At 42.9% G+C, this 17,018-nt stretch overlaps 1 protein-coding gene across 1 annotated transcript in view; it reads left to right on the top strand.

The window, feature by feature from the left end:
- Positions 1-16,145, top strand: part of LOC142750338 (uncharacterized) — a 49,783-nt gene extending 33,638 nt beyond the window's left edge. The window contains exons 2-5 of the mRNA XM_075859336.1: positions 9,948-10,026; positions 11,142-11,231; positions 13,306-13,391; positions 14,298-16,145. Of these exons, the coding sequence (XP_075715451.1) occupies positions 9,948-10,026; positions 11,142-11,231; positions 13,306-13,391; positions 14,298-14,627 (585 nt within the window). The 3' untranslated portion in view covers positions 14,628-16,145. The remainder of the gene's footprint in view (positions 1-9,947; positions 10,027-11,141; positions 11,232-13,305; positions 13,392-14,297) is intronic.
- The last annotated feature ends 873 nt before the right edge of the window (positions 16,146-17,018 follow it).

The following is a 17,018-nucleotide window of genomic DNA, read 5'->3' as shown; positions in this document are numbered from 1 at the left end:
CCGCACCAAATAGTGGCGCAGGTTTCGTGAGGCGTGTCCGCTGCGGGAATCCTGCAGGGAAAAAAAAGTTTAGACTTACCCCGGCCGTAGTTTAAGTGACGCATCTCTCTCTTCTGAACGTAGCCCCGCCTCCTGGGATGACGCTGTAGACCATGTGACCGCTGCAGCAGTCACATGGGATGAAACGTCATGACAGGAGGCGGGGCTACGCTAAGAATAGAGGATCGCGTCACCAGGACTACGGCCGGGGCAAGTCTAAACTTTTTTATAAATTTAAAAAAGTGGCTTTTTTTTTTTTTCTCATTTGTGATTTTTGCGGCAGAACCGCAGCATTTCTGCAACAGAGGAGCAGCGATTCCACAGAATACATTGACATGCGACTTAAAAAGCCAAAAAGCCACACTGCAGGTCCATTATTTTTGCAGCGTGTGGATGAGATTTGTTCATATCTCATCCCCTCTGCTGCGACTGTGATACGCTGCGGATTTTCCACAATAAAATGTGTTGCATAAAATCCGCAGTGTTCATGCCTAGTGTGTTCCTACCCTAAGGCCGGATTTACACAAGCGTGTGCTTTTTGCGCGCGCAAAAACGTGGCGTTTTGCGCTTGCAAAAGGTCCATAACAGCTCCGTGTGTCAGCAGCGTATGATGCGCGGCTGCGTGATTTTCGCGCAGCCGCCATCATTATGACACTCTGTTTGTATGTTTGTAGCACGTGGTGCTTTTCTGTTTTCATTCATAGTTTATACGGCTGCGGAAGTGCTGGGCGTGATTTTCACCCACCCATTGACTTCAATGGGTGCGTGATGCGCGAACAATGCACAAATATCGGACATGTCGTGAGTTTTACGCAGCGGACACACGGACTCAAGCTGCGTGAAAATCACTGACAGTCTGCACGGCCCCATAGAGTAACATAGGTCCGTGCAAGGCGCGTGAAAATCACACACGTTGCACGGACGTATTACACGATCGTCTGAATAAGCCCTAACAATAAGGCCCAGTTCACAGAGTTTTTGGGCCTTGATATTGACTCGGACACTGCGTCAGAATCAGCACCAAAAAACTTCCAAAACCGCCTCCCATTGATTTAATCTGAAATCAATGGGAGCCAGTCGCGGAAAAAAGAAAAAGCAGCACGTCCTTTCTTGCCGCGGTTCTGCCTCTGACCTCCCATCGAAATCAATGGGAGGCAGAAAATGCATTTTTCGCTGCGTTTTCTGTCTGCTGTCCTCAATCGCCGCAGGCAAAAAACGCGGCAAGATAGTGTGGGCAGGTCAAAATCTGCCTCAAAATTCGGTGCGCGCTTCCAGGCGGTCGCCGGTGCGCATGCGCGGGAGTTTGCGTGGTGCGCGTGATCGGTCGCACGGGCGGCGGTGTTTGACGGCCCCCATGCTACCCAGGGCCGCCATCAGGGGGGGTATTAGGGGTACTGATGTGAGAAGCCCGGCCAAACCTAATTGAAAGGGGGGCCCGCAGCTCATGACATTCTTTTGGTGAAAAAAACGGGCCCCATTGCAGGGGCCTGTTTTTTTTCTACCAAAGGCAAGTCGCGGCAGTTTGCCGGGCCCCCCTTTCAATTAGGTTTGGCCGGGCCTCTCACATCAGTACCCCTAATACCCCCCCTGATGGCGGCCCTGGGTACCATGATATAGTACTGGACGGAGTACCGTTAACAGGCGGTGCCACGGTAGGGGGGCCCAGAAAATGTAGCTGTAGGGGGCCCTGAAATTCCTGATGGCGGCCCTGACCACCCTACTCGGGCTCTACGTTCTGCCAACGACCTTAGATTAAAATCCTCCATAATCCGAACCTCCCACTACCGTCTCCAGGATTTCTCTCGTGCTGCACCCGTCCTCTGGAATGTGCTACCCCAGACAATCAGATTAATTCCCATTATCCACAGTTTTAAATGTGCCCTGAAAACACATCTATTTAGACAGGCCTATAACATTCCCTAATCTGACTCCTTTCCATGGCCCTCCATTTAGATTAGTCATCAGAATAAGATTCCCTCACACTCCTTCTCTTCATGTCCGTCATACACGGATACTGGCTGGTGACCGGCTCATGCAGCTTTATGTTACCACCGCATGTGTATAAAAATGGCCGGACCATTGTACAGAACAAACACTATTATACTTTGTGTCTCCTTTATGTCCTCATAGATTGTAAGCTCTTGCGAGCAGGGTCCTCACTCCCCAGGTTTGAATTGTAAATGAACTTTGTCACTATGTAATGTCTGATATTGTTTCATGTTCCCTCTAAATTGTAAAGTGCTGCGTAATATGTTGGCGCTATATAAATAAAGATTATTATTATTATTATTGCTTACATTAACCTTTCTTTTGATGCATACACTGTATAACCTTTCCTAGTGCCAGATATATGGGGGATTGAGGCAGAACTGTTTGTGTTTCCCTTAGATACAACACATCATATAAAGCTGATCTGTGTTTAGTCCAACTACAACAAAAACAACGTCATCAATTAAGTCCTTCATCACTTTCTATTATATAAGGCTGGTTTCACACACAGCATTTTCTGCAGCATTTTTCTTTTCTTTGAGGGGAGGGGGGGGGGGGTTTATTGGATTACACATATCATCCAGATGTTAGTTAAGAGTCTATAGTAAAATATGAAAATGTTTACATATACAGCGGGCTGGTTTGTGGCATTTTGTGCTGTTTTTAGGGTTATCAACACTTGGTATTCTCCAGGCATGAAGTTTTTTCTGCCATTTTTCTCCATAAGATTCTTAAAGGCTATGTAAGTCATTGAAATTGTGTGTGTGTGTATATATATATATATATATATATATATATATATATATATATATATATATATATATATATATATATGTTCATCAGTGTGTTTTGTGCCAATTTCTAAATACTTTATATTAAAAATTAATTTTATTTTTTGAGATACAGCTGCTTTGTATCCTGTACACAGGGCAGCTGTATCCAGCGCTGAAACCTTTATCCGTCGGGTCCGTGGGACTTTAATAAAAAGTATTTAGAAAGTTGCACAAAATACACTGATAGACATATATATATATATATATATATATATATATATATATATATATATGTGTAATTTTTTTCCAGCGTTGCGATTTTTGCGGCGTAAACTATGCGAATATGCCGCAAAAGTCAAAAACATGGCTTTCTGTTGCGGGTTTTACATTCCCAATGAACTCAAAGGGGAAAACCCGCAGCAGAATATCAATGAAAACGCAGCATAAATTGACATGCTGTGGAAATAAATTCTGCACCGCAGGCGTGTTTACACAGTTTTTTTTCTGCAACGTGGGTATGAGATTTATGAAATCTCACCCACTTTACTGCTACTGTAAATGCTGCGGGATTTCCATACAGAATTCTGTTGCAGAAATTCCGTTGTGGAAATTCCGCAGCATTTACGCTACGTGGGAACCCGGCCTAAGGCTTTGTGTAGTATCGTGATTTGTTACAAATTTGAGAGTCAAAGCAAGAATTGGATCCTGGAGGAAGGAGAAGTTCTTCCTTTATATTTTCCATTCCTTTTGAAACCACTTATGGCTTTAGCTGAAAAATCTGCACCAAAAATGTGCAACAAATCGCAATGTGTGAACAATACCTAAGGGGGAATTCACATGTGGCAGATTTCATTGCCTGAATTTCCATTCAATGACATTCATCTGAATGGAACTCGCAGAAATACATTCACCTGAATGGATTTTCAGTCGCAGAAATTTCTGCAACAAAATCTGCGTGTGAATCTTCCCTTAGGCCGGGTTCCCACGGGATGGATACGCTGCGTAAAAACCACGCAGCACATCCGACACGGAACCCGCAGTACATTCCGTCTGAAGACCGCACCATTGTGGAAAGCAGCGGTAAAAAACGCTCATACTTGCATAGGCCGTTGTTATGGCAACACGTCCCTCCTGTGCAGTCCGTTCTGGCCTCCCTGGATGACGCTGCAGCTCATGGGACCAATGCAGCCTGTTTGGCTGCAGCGGCGATCACGTGGGATGTAACGATCGTGTGCATGTGTCCTTAGGGCTCGTCCACATGCAGCGGAATTGCTGTCTTTTTTCCGTCCGGAATTGCGGCCAGAAAAACGCAGCAGAATACAGTAGCAGTATAAGGATGAGATTTAACAAATCTCATCCACATGCTGAGTAAAAATTCCGACCCAATTCCGATGCGTAATTTTCGGACCGCAGCATTTCAATTCCTACTGCCGAAAGTGGACAGAATTGCTGCGTTTTCCAGAGGAAATGTCACCACCTCCTTGCATTGTGAAAAACGCAGCAAAATATGCACCATTTTCTGCCGTAAAAACCGCAGGAAACGGTGGATTTTTGCCACAGCGGAAAGTCTGCAACTTTCAACGGAATTGCTGCAGAAATTTTCTGCAGCAATTCCGTTGTGTGTGGACTAGCCCTTAAAGTGACAGGCAACTATTTCTAAAAAGACACATGGACAGTCCATAGGCTGTAAATGGTGATACTCAGTTCACCCACATTACATATTTATATTAAATATATAATATTTCTCTACTTTATTTTACATTATTACATTCTTTCCTCATACAAAGTCCAAAAATGCCATCTGAACTAGAAAGGGGGGGGGGGGGGGGGGGATAGTGAATCCTGCAATGAAATCCCCATAATCATGACTGTTATTCCTTCTGAACGGTGGTGATGCAGAGCGAGATAGGGATCAGAGCTGTATAGCTTCCATTGACAGCTGGTGAACAAGACTAAGCCCAGGGAACAAGAGAAACAGGCTCAGCCCAGATCAACATTTCACAGGGGGCTAAAGTAATATTTAGAACCAATTTAGGCCATGCAGTAAAAGCTGGAGCCGCGATGCTCCTCTACGCATGTGATCTATATTACAAATCAAGTGCTTTCTCAGGCTCTTTAATGCAATAAGCTGCGCCAGTCTCCGTGTTGGGCTCAGGCTGTGCCCCCCTCGCTTTCAGTGTAATGTAATACATTTCTACAGCTTCTCCTAATCTCCTCTATTTCTCCTGTCTCTGTTTTTCGGAGTAAGGGACTAACTTGTTTTTGTAAAGCATGATGCCTTTTTTTCGGAAGGAAAATCAGAAATGTCTTCCCCATTAGAACATACTATATATCATTTCGGGAAAGTAACTATACAGAAGTTGAAGCAGAAGTGCCGTGGTGATGTTAAAATGGAAAACCTGTTATTATAATGACATATAAGTCACTACCTGTGAGTAATGCTTTCTGCTATGTGTTTTCTTCAATGGTGGATGCTTTTTAGCTCTGCTCCATTAAAATACAACTATGATCAGTGACTCTGGTTTAATGAAGTTGACGGTAGTGTGTAATGAAGTTGACGGTAGTGTGTAATGAAGTTGACGGTAGTGTGTAATGAAGTTGACGGTAGTGTGTAATGAAGTTGACGGTAGTGTGTAATGAAGTTGACGGTAGTGTGTAATGAAGTTGACGGTAGTGTGTAATGAAGTTGACGGTAGTGTGTAATGAAGTTGACGGTAGTGTGTAATGAAGTTGACGGTAGTGTGTAATGAAGTTGACGGCAGTGTGTAATGAAGTTGACGGCAGTGTGTAATGAAGTTGACGGCAGTGTGTAATGAAGTTGACGGTAGTGTGTAATGAAGTTGACGGTAGTGTGTAATGAAGTTGACGGTAGTGTGTAATGAAGTTGACGGTAGTGTGTAATGAAGTTGACGGTAGTGTGTAATGAAGTTGACGGTAGTGTGTAATGAAGTTGACGGTAGTGTGTAATGAAGTTGACGGTAGTGTGTAATGAAGTTGACGGCAGTGTGTAATGAAGTTGACGGCAGTGTGTAATGAAGTTGACGGCAGTGTGTAATGAAGTTGACGGTAGTGTGTAATGAAGTTGACGGTAGTGTGTAATGAAGTTGACGGTAGTGTGTAATGAAGTTGACGGTAGTGTGTAATGAAGTTGACGGTAGTGTGTAATGAAGTTGACGGTAGTGTGTAATGAAGTTGACGGTAGTGTGTAATGAAGTTGAGGGTAGTGTGTAATGAAGTTGAGGGTAGTGTGTAATGAAGTTGAGGGTAGTGTGTAATGAAGTTGACGGTAGTGTGTAATGAAGTTGACGGTAGTGTGTAATGAAGTTGACGGTAGTGTGTAATGAAGTTGACGGTAGTGTGTAATGAAGTTGACGGTAGTGTGTAATGAAGTTGAGGGTAGTGTGTAATGAAGTTGACGGCAGTGTGTAATGAAGTTGACGGTAGTGTGTAATGAAGTTGACGGTAGTGTGTAATGAAGTTGACGGTAGTGTGTAATGAAGTTGACGGTAGTGTGTAATGAAGTTGACGGTAGTGTGTAATGAAGTTGACGGTAGTGTGTAATGAAGTTGACGGTAGTGTGTAATGAAGTTGACGGTAGTGTGTAATGAAGTTGACGGTAGTGTGTAATGAAGTTGACGGTAGTGTGTAATGAAGTTGACGGTAGTGTGTAATGAAGTTGACGGTAGTCTGAAATCCACCCTTATTCCATCAGAGGCTCAGACTGTCGCCCTGTCCTTCCCTCATGCTTTAAATTGCAGCTCTACTTCAGTTTGGTTGTTGTTTTTACAAAAACAGCCCAACAAGATATCACCAGGAAGTCAGTTAACCCTTTTTATTCTTGTTTCTTTCCTCCCCACCTTCCAAAAGCCATAACTTTTTTATTTTTCCGTGGATATAGCCTTATAAGGACTAGTTTTGGCGGGACGAGTTGTCGTTTTTTATGGCACCACCCAACGTACCATATAATGTACTGGGAAACTGAAAAAAATCTCTTTGGAGGATGAAATGAGCAAATCACAGCGTTTCCGCCATTGTCTTTTGTGTTTTATTTTTACGGCGTTTATCATGCAGTAAAAATCACATGCTGACTTTATTCTATGGGTTGATACGATTATGGCGATACCAAATTTATATAGTTTTTTTGTTTTACCATTTTTACTCAAAATAGTTTTCTGTCGCCATATTCTGAGAGCCATAACATTTATATATCTAGTGAATTTAGCAGTATGAGGGCTTATTTTTTAGCAGGACGAGCTGTAGTTGTAGCTTTATTGGTACCATTTTGGCGTACGTGCAATTTTTAGATCATTTTTATTCCATTTCTTTAGGGAGTTAGGGTATGTGCACACGGTAGCTGCCTTTTACGTCTGAAATTACAGCATTATGCGAGGCGTCATTGACGCCCGTAATCTTGAGCTGTTCATTGAATTCAATGAAAAACGGCTCAAATTACGTCCAAAGAAGTGTCCTGCACTTCTTTGACGAGGCAGTCATTTTACGCCTCGTCGTTTGACAGCTGCACTGCCTGGCCGCCTTGTCTCTCCTCTAACACGCCCTCGTGTGTGTGTGTGTGTGTGTGTGTGTGTGTGTGTGTGTGTGTGTGTGTGTATATATATATATATATATATATATATATACACACACACACACGTGCATGTGTCGTGTGTATATATATGTGTGAGTGTGTATGTATGTATATATATATATACACACAAAATATATATATATATATATATATATATATATATATATATATGTATATATATTTATATATATATATACACACACACACACACAAAATTATATCTATACATACACATCAATAACTGGATGTGGTTATATTGCTTGATCTGTATATATATATATATATATATATATATATATAGTATAAATAATAGTGAGACACACTAAGGCCTCATGCACACGACCGTAGCCATGTGCACGGTCGTGATCTTCGGGTTGACCGGCCGTGGAGTGTCACCCACGAGCCTCTCGCAAATCGCGGGCCGTGCACATGACCGCGTCCATTATTTTCTATGAGCCTGGACTGCAGAACACGGCCGTAATAAGACATGTCCGTTCTTTCTGCGGTCCAGGCTTCTGGGCCATGCACGGACCTTGAAAACCACGGTCGTGTGCATGAGCCCATAGAAGTGAATGGGGCCGCAATTCTTCTGTGGATTTTCGGCGGAATTGTGCCCACAAAAGCACATTCGTGTGCATGGGGCCTTACATACATTTATAGTAAATTATGTAAAAAAAGAAAAGTTTTACCATTGTTTGGAGTAGTGTTTGGTGTTTGCTTCACTGTAAGGCCCTGTTCACACAGAGTTTTTTTTCAGGCAGAAAATTCTGCCTCAAACTTCCGCTTGAATTTTGAGGCAGATTTTGATCTGCCTGCACGCCGTTTGCCACGTTGAGCGCAACGGGCAAAAATGCTGCGAAATACGCTTTCTCTGCCTCCCATTGATGTTAGAGGGAGGTCAGAGGAGTAAACGCCCGAAGATAGGGCATGTCGCTTCTTTTTCCTTCAATGGCCGCGGGCAAAAAACGTGGCAAACGGCGTGCAGGCAGGTTAAAATCTGCCTCCAAATTTAAGACAGAATTTTGATGCAGAATTTTCTGCCAGCAAAAAAACTCAGTATGAACCTGGCCTAATACAGGATCTCTTGGAACAGATCCAGCAGCAGGTGAGGAAAATGTGCTGACTGGATTGTGTGTACCAAGATGTCTGACTTAGGTGGAGTGGGCAGACTTAGGCTAGGTTCACACGGCCTATTTTCGTCCATTTTTCGGGCCGTAAACTCCCGAAAAACGGACGAAAAATCGGAAGCAGAACGCCTCCAAACATCTGCCCATTGATTTCAATGGGAAAAAGGCGTTCTGTTCCGAAGGAGCGTTTTTCGAGGATTTTTTTATGTATAAAATAACGGCCACGAAAAAGAAGTGCAGGACACTTCTTGGGAAGTTTATGGAGCCGTTTTCTATAGACTGTAGTGAAAAAAGCTCCAAAAACAGCCGTAAAAAACGCAGCAAAAATCGCGGGTGGCACAAAAAACGTCTGAAAATCAGGAGCTGTTTTCTCTTGAAAAGAGCTCCGTATTTTGAGACGTTTTTGAATCTGCGTGTGAACATACCCTAACATTTATCAGGCTGTGAAAGGGGCGGGGGAGGGAGATGGGTGCCTGTACTTAGATCAGGGATAGACGGAGGCACAAAGGATAATGATGATTATTACTGTGTAAGGCCTGATTTACACGAAAACGCGGCGTTTTGCGTGCGCAAAATGCACTTAACAGTTGCGTGTGTCATCAGTGTATGAAGCGCGGCTGCGTGATTTTCGCGCAGCCGCCATCATTATGACACTCCATTTGGATGTTTGCAAACAGAATAGCACGTGCTGCTTTTCTGTTTACATTCAGAGTTTGACAGCTGTTGCGCGAATCACGCAGTTCGCAAGGAAGTGCTTCCGTGCGACCTGCGTGGTTTTCACGCACCCATTGACTTCAATGGGTGCATGATGCGTGAAAAACGGCGAAATATAGAACATGTCAAGAGTTTTACGCAGCGGAGTCACGCTGCGCAAAACCCACGGACTGTCTGCACTGCCCCATAGAGTAATATAGGTGCGTATGACACACGTAAAAAGCACGCGCGTCGCACGCGCGTATATTACGCTCGTGTAAATGATGCCTAAGATGGTGTGCAGGGAGGGAGCGGTCTGGAATTAGTAATTAGAGCAGGGAAGGACACTGTGACCATAGAGGGGCGTGGCAGTATGCAAATAGCTGAAATGCTTTGGAGGAAGGGGGGGTGTAACTGTCTCCTCAGATGCAGCAGGGGATCATGGGTATGGTGGGTTACAAGACAGGAAACAGACAGTAAAGGATGTAAACAAACAGAAAGAGCAGCAGTGACGATGTAGATCAAACAGAAACTGGTTAGAAGTTTAATAGGGGGTATTAGGGAAGGCAAATCAAGGCTGGGGGCACTTTTTAGAAAAAAATTTTTCCCTCGACAACCCCTTTAAAATGCACTGTGTTCAACAAGAAGGTCATGTCCCTTTAAATATGTTGTTGCTTCTGTCACCATGGTAACTGTACAAATCAACAGCCAATAGGATTGCTGTATTTCAATTTGAAACAGAAAAAATGCCGTTATGGTCAGTCTGTTATATCTCAGCTGAGAGTGAAGACGGACGACTGCGACTACTGCGATTTCTCAGGTAAGATCCCGTAATATAATATAAATGACGGCTGATTTATCTCATCACACATATTCATGCATGTTATTACCATTTCATAATTAACAGATTCTCCAAAATATTCATTATTTACGTAAACCTTGACATGATAAGATAAAATGTTTGTGGGTGAAGCTGCGGCTGTTATTCAATGACTTCTCCACTTATCACATCTTGTATTTGGATGGATCCAGGGTCGGGATTCAGAATGTAACCACAGGTTCTTCCTCCATGGCGGACGACACACTTGTAGCACACAGAGAATATTATTCCTACTTCACTACATGAAATACAATGCTCCAAATATATCACATATTACTGGGGGACCTCAAATACTTTTATATGTAACAGTCAATAATATCCTGTACATTTCACCAACTTTGCCCATGCCCCAGCAATGCGCCTGAAAATATATGCCAGCGTCTCTCAATGTTTCTATGACGAATACCCCATAGTGAAAGAAATTGGACCCACGTCCCTAAAACCTACACTTACTTTTTAGTTTGGAGCAACATCTTACTCTACAATGTTACCATTAAAAGGCTATTAACACTTTTGAAGTAAATATTTGAATAAATCAATGTTTTATCTGATTTTAAACAACTTTTAAATAGATTTTTATTAAAAATACGGTTTGAATAAATCTTTATCCTCCAGAAATACTTATGTTTAGCAGTGTATTGTGTATTTTACCGGCTCCTATTATTCCCTGTTCCTGGCAGAGCTTAGCATGAGCACCAAGATGGCAGACCCGCGGGCCTTCATTAGACCTCCAGGCTGCCATGACAAACATTGGCACCCCCCATGTCTAACGGCTTAGTTGCTATTAACTGTGGCATCTAAGTGGTTAAATGGCTGGGATCAGAATTTCCTCCAATCCTGGGCGTTAGTGCGAGGTGTCAGCTGAAATAGACAGCTGAAACCCACAGCGTATGGAGCGGACTCAGCCCATGAGCCCATGCCATACATCTGTACCCTCATCATGTGGTACAGTTACGTCACGTTTAGGGGTAAATGAACAATACATTGGGTTGGGGGGCACATTGTATGCACTAAAGTGTGCAGCTTCTGAACGCTTCCTGCTGACTGTTTTATAGGATTTGGATACAACTCAGGAGGACATTTCATCAGAGTGAAGACTGTGGTGAAGACCATGTGGACCGGACATTCAGCCAGCGTTAGATCAGGTATAATTCTTTACACTGGGGTGACCGACCATTCTCTGTACTGTATGTTATCAGATGGGTCTCCACTGCTTTACTGGTTACCGGTGACCCCGAGCTCAGATTAATATAATATCAGATGACTGATAACAGACACCATGACATAGAATATCAAGAAACATGGGTACAGGACTGCGATATGTAGATTCAGGGCCACCATCAGGAATTTCAGGACCCCATACAGCCTAGGAGTCAGCCCCCCCGGTTGCTGGAAGGGGGGGGCAATGAAAAGTTGAGGGAGGGGGCAGGGGTGAGACACAAACTGACATGGGCCAAATGGAGGGGCAGGGTGGGGATAGTAGGGAGGCATGGGCCAAGGGGGGAGACTAGGTGACAAGGATCTCTAAGGGTAGAAAAGAACTGGGGGGGAACTAAATGTGTCAGGAGGGCCAGAGGGAGACGCAAACTGGCTGGGGCTCCATGGGGGGGGGGACAACTGAAGCTGCTGCCTGTATAGAGCACAGTCACTTACCAGGACGCTGTTCTGACTCCTGTAGACTGTGCGGACTCCCACTGACGCAGCATGTCTGGATGAAGTCCCTGCCTCCTCACACACAGCGTCCATGTAACCTGTGACTAGACCCGATGGCATAATTAATTAAAACCCTGAACCAGACCCCAAAATTAATTCAGACCCCAGACCAGAACAAGTAATTCCGACCTTTGCTTAGACTGAGGTAAATACTCACCACTCCTCGCTCCCGGGTCCTCTTCACTTCCATTGCCACTGTATTAAGATCTGGGCCTGTGGTGCGATGGCGCTGGATGAAGACTGGACTGTGGAGTGAGGAGCTGGAATTCCTATGTTATCTATTGGATTTGACTTGAATGATGCAAAACAAAACCAATAGATAACTGCCTAGTAGTTAAAAATATTAATAATATTTAAAAAATTCCCTTTGTGTTCGTTTGTATCACTGTCTAAGGGGAGGAAAGCAGTGACAGGGGGGGATACAAGGTGGCAAAGGGGAGATGCTAGGAGGCAGGGGGAGACGCAGGCAGGCAGGGGAAAGGAAAGCAAGCAGGAGGGGAGAAGGAAGCAAGTAGGCAGGAGGGAGACTCAAGGAGACAGGGGAGAGGGAAGCAAGCATGCAGGAGGGAGACCCAAGGAGACAGGGGAGAGGGAAGCAAGCAGGCAGGAAAGCGATACAAGGAGGCAGGGGAGAGGGAAGCAAGGAGGCAGGGGGGAGATGCAAGCAGGCAGTAGGGAGATGCAAGGAGGCCGGGGGAAGATGGAAGGAGGCGGGGAGCACAGAAAAGACAAAGGGGATCTCTGAAGTAGCAGCAGGGAGACACAGCTTAGCAGGGGCTTCGGGGGGGTGGGGGGTTGGGTAGAGAGCACACAAACAGTAGATAAAAACTAAGGCTCGTTGGGGAGGGGAGCACTGTGCTGCTGCTCTTGTATGCTTCCTCCGGTACAGAAGACAAATGGTGGGGCAGACCTCCCTCCACTGCGGTATAGATGAGCAATCTATCTCCTTCCTCCTGGCCTTCCCACACGCAGTGACGCACATCAAGATGCGTCACTTTGGAGGAGAGGAGAATAGAAGAAGGGTGGACCAGCCGGGCACTTATCTCCAGCAGTCCGATTGGTTTGGAGGCAGGGGAACGGGTGGGGGAGTGACCCCCACTCTGCAACTCGTGAGGTCCCATTTTCTCAAAATTAATTTATATAGGCCAATTGCAGTGCATCAATGCCGGCAGTGGAAAGCAGGCCCCATTTTTTTTTTTTTTTTTTACATATTTGGCCTGGCGCCGGACGGCACTACCACCGGTACTGCCCTTTTGGCGGCCCAGTGTAGATTTATAGGATTGTATTCTAAGCAAGGCGAGGGCTGGAGTATACAATAGACATCTGCCGCCCAGTCTACAGTAAATCTGCTGCTGAGTGTCCGACATCTTTTACATGCTGAAGTCCCGGCATTTCTTTTGTTTCCTTATCAGTGAGGATTTGTCCGTGGATTTATAACATTGGGTTTTGTGATGGTTTCTGTACCCATTGATGTTTAATTCCATTGTCGTGTTTAATTCTTTTCAGCTTATATGAACATCACCCCGGAGGAACATCTCAGAAGACTGGCCTATTGTGTAAAGCTTCTCCCTTCACCCCTCTACAAGAAGGACGTAAGTGAGAATACAGGCAGAGGCATTTGACCGCTTGTGGCAAAAAAAGTGGCATGTTCTTTCTTTGAGCGTTTTTTGCCTCTAAACCTCCATTGAAATCAATGGGAGTCAGAAAAAAAATGTGTCGCTTGTTTGAAGCGTTTTTTTTTCGCCACAGTTTTTGCAGTTGTTTTATTTTTTTTAAAAAAGCCCATAAAGAAAGCGGCAAAATATGTAGCAAAAAATACTGGCATTTCAAAATCTTCCTCCAAAATTTCAAGGCAGATTTTTTCTGCCTGACAAAAACCTTCGTGTGAATTTACCCTTAAGCTATGATCATATAGCGGGATTTGCTTGGCGGGAACAGCCGCAAAATCCACCGTAGAATTATTCCTGCCGTAAGTAGGAAGATTCCTACTCCCATTCACTTCAATGGGAGGTTTGGGCGAAATCCGCTAGCTGAAATAATCAGCTAGCGGGAAAAAGAAGTGTCTCTTCTATTAAAATTAATGGGAAGCCAAATTTTGCGTTGAAATCTGTGTCGGATTCCACCACAAAAATTACGCCGTGTGAACAGGGCCTTGTAGTCTTTCTCTGTTCAACCCCTCGTTCTCAATTACAAAGACTGATTCAAAATACTGACCAAAATATTCAAGTTTGAAATAGGTCTTACACACACAACCCACTGATGTGACTGGGTGGCGTGTAGTGACGCTGCAAAGAAACTGAACACTTACTGCCAGATTTACCCACAGATTACAGCTAATCTCGGGGGGCACCAGGAGGAGGAAATTTTTTGATCAGCATAATTTCAATGGACTCCTTCTAACAAGAAGGGATTGGTCAAAGGGGATAACACCCCAAGCGACAGCCATAGGAGGGTTTATAGGAATGTCTGAATATACAACAAACTTTTTGTCTTCTTAGCGTCTCATGCCGACCAGCCCAGAAGCCCAGAGAAAATATTTAATTAAAGAGGAAGAACAGCCTGGACCATCCATGGAAGAAAAGGAACAACAAGAAAGAGCAAAGATCGTTAGAGAATTGTGCAAAGACCTGGAGGAAGTGCAAACCGCTGAAGAAAACATCAAGCCAAGACGGGAGAAGAGGAGATTCCGAGTGAGGACCATCAAACTGAAGAACAACACAAAAAGAAGCAGGATAAGACAGAGTACCATCCAGCAACATGTCAACCAGTATATGAGAGGAAAGAGGAACATCATATGGACAATCCTGCTGAAACCTCTCTGCCGATGACATCATATATGGCAATACTGGAAGATATAAAAAAAAATACTAGTAATTAATAATAGCAGCATAATAAGAATATAGCGGCAGTATAATCATATTAAATATAACAGTAAAAATAGTAGCTATCATAGTTGTAAAGTAAAAACGTAGTAATAAAATGAACAGAATAAAAGTAGTAATATAAGTAGCTATAACAACAGATTTGATCCAGGGTTCCAGGACTGATCGCCTTTTTCCGGGGTCAAGAAGGAATTTTTCCCTGTGTCACAAATTGGCCGAAAGTGTCAAGGGTTTTTGCCTTCTTCTGGATCAACAGCTACAGGTATAGGGATCTTAGTCATATTAATAGTAGGATAATAATAAGGATAGCATGAAAGTGATAATGATAGAAGTAATGTTAGAAGTAAAATAGACATAGTAAAATACTAGAAGTACTAATAATAACAATAATACAAATGGTAAAATAATAATAGTAGTTGGGACAGAAGTAATAATAATAATAATAATAATAATAATAATAATAATAATAATAATAATAATAATAAATAGTAGTAGGGATATAAGTAATAATAATAGCAGTAGGGTTTGATCCAGGGTTTGACTGATCGCCTTTTACCGGGGTCAAGAAGGAATTTCCCCCCTGTGACACAGATTGGCTGAAAGTGTCCAGGGGTTTTCGCCTTCTTCTGGATCAACATTTTTAGGTATAGGGCTCTTAATTATATTAATATTAGGATAATAAGAAGGATAGCATAACAGTAATAATGTTAAGTAGCAGTAGTAATAATAAGAATAATAACATTAGTAGTAGTAATAATAATAATAATAATAATAATAATAATAATAATAATAATAATAATAAGTAGTAGTAAGGATAATAAGAATAATAACATTAGCAGTAGGGTTTGATCCAGGGTTTCACTGATCGCCTTTTCCTGGGGTCAAGAAGGAATTTCCCCCCTGTGACATAGATTGGCTGAAAGTGTCCAGGGGTTTTCGCCTTCTTCTGGATCAACATTTTTAGGTATAGGGCTCTTAATTATATTAATAGTAGGATAATAAGATAATAAGAAGGATAGCATAACAGTAATAATGTTAAGTAGCAGCAGCACTAATAATAGTAACAGTACCAGCAGTAGTAATAATAATAATAATAATAATAATAATAAAAAATAGTAGTAGTAAGGATAATAATAACGTTAGTAGTAATAATACTAATAATAATACTAATAATAATAATAATTATAATAATAAATAGTAGTAGTAAGAATAATAACATTAGCAGTAGGGTTTGATCCAGGGTATGACTGATCGCCTTTTCCCGGGGTCAAGAAGGAATTTCCCCCCTGTAACATAGATTGGCTCAGAATGTCCAGGGGTTTTCGCCTTCTTCTGGATCAACATCTTTAGGGATAGGGACCTTATAACTAGTAATAATATAATAGTAATATTAGAAATAAGGCTGTAGGGAAAAACTAGTGCTAATTGTAGGTATTAGAAATAAATTATAAATTATAACTAGAACTTGTGTGTTGTCTCTTCTTTTGGAAGAAAAACATTTCACTTTAAAACATCCACATATTTCTCTAAATCCTCGTTCCCAATGGTTCCAGTTTTACATCAAATAAAACCATATGAACATTTCTATGCATTCTATCCATCTATTGACTGATGCTGTTACTTTAGGATTCTGTAGGGTTATTGGCCGGTGTCCAGGTCTCTCTGAGAGTCAGTGATGACTGATCCCTACACAAACTCTAGGGACAACATCATCAAAATCTTCAGCACCCCCTTTATTGTATATCCATGGTCTGTAATAGAGCCTTAACAAGTGACCATGGGGCTACATTACAAAGTTTGGGTCCCTTCTCCACCATGTCCACATTCAGCAGCAAGGGAGGTCAGGAGATAAAAAGCTTATCTGGACTCCACTCTGTCCTGTGTATCTCACTCTCCCTTCCTTTGTTCCATCAAAGATCTGCATCTTATTGTCCACTACCCCTTTCACTAACTGCCCCTCACCTCTGAATGAAGTTGTGCCGCTTTAACTACTGGGCCTTATAGCACCTGCTCGGCCTGCCACCCTGGTAGTTATGCCTCTGGGTCAGTATAGACAACAGTGTTTACTCAGATATTGTAGTTTTATTCATCTCTGCATTATTCAGAAAGCTCAGGAGAGAAGACATCCAGGAGGTGATATGGGTTTATGCCCACAGAGATACAGGAGGTAAGTGTATGTCCAAGTGAACCTACATGTGAGATGGCAGCAGCAGTAGTTGACAGACTCCCTCCCCCCCAGTCAGTGATCTGTAGCTATTGGCACTAGGATCACTACTGCCCCCCGATCTCCACTACGGCCTACCATGTATAATGTATTCTTATATTAATCAGGTTTAT

The sequence above is a fragment of the Rhinoderma darwinii genome, chromosome 3 (genome assembly GCF_050947455.1).
Source record: "Rhinoderma darwinii isolate aRhiDar2 chromosome 3, aRhiDar2.hap1, whole genome shotgun sequence".
Taxonomy (NCBI): domain Eukaryota; kingdom Metazoa; phylum Chordata; class Amphibia; order Anura; family Rhinodermatidae; genus Rhinoderma; species Rhinoderma darwinii.
Note: the sequence above shows the minus strand (reverse complement) of the source record. Positions and strands in the feature narration are given on the sequence as shown.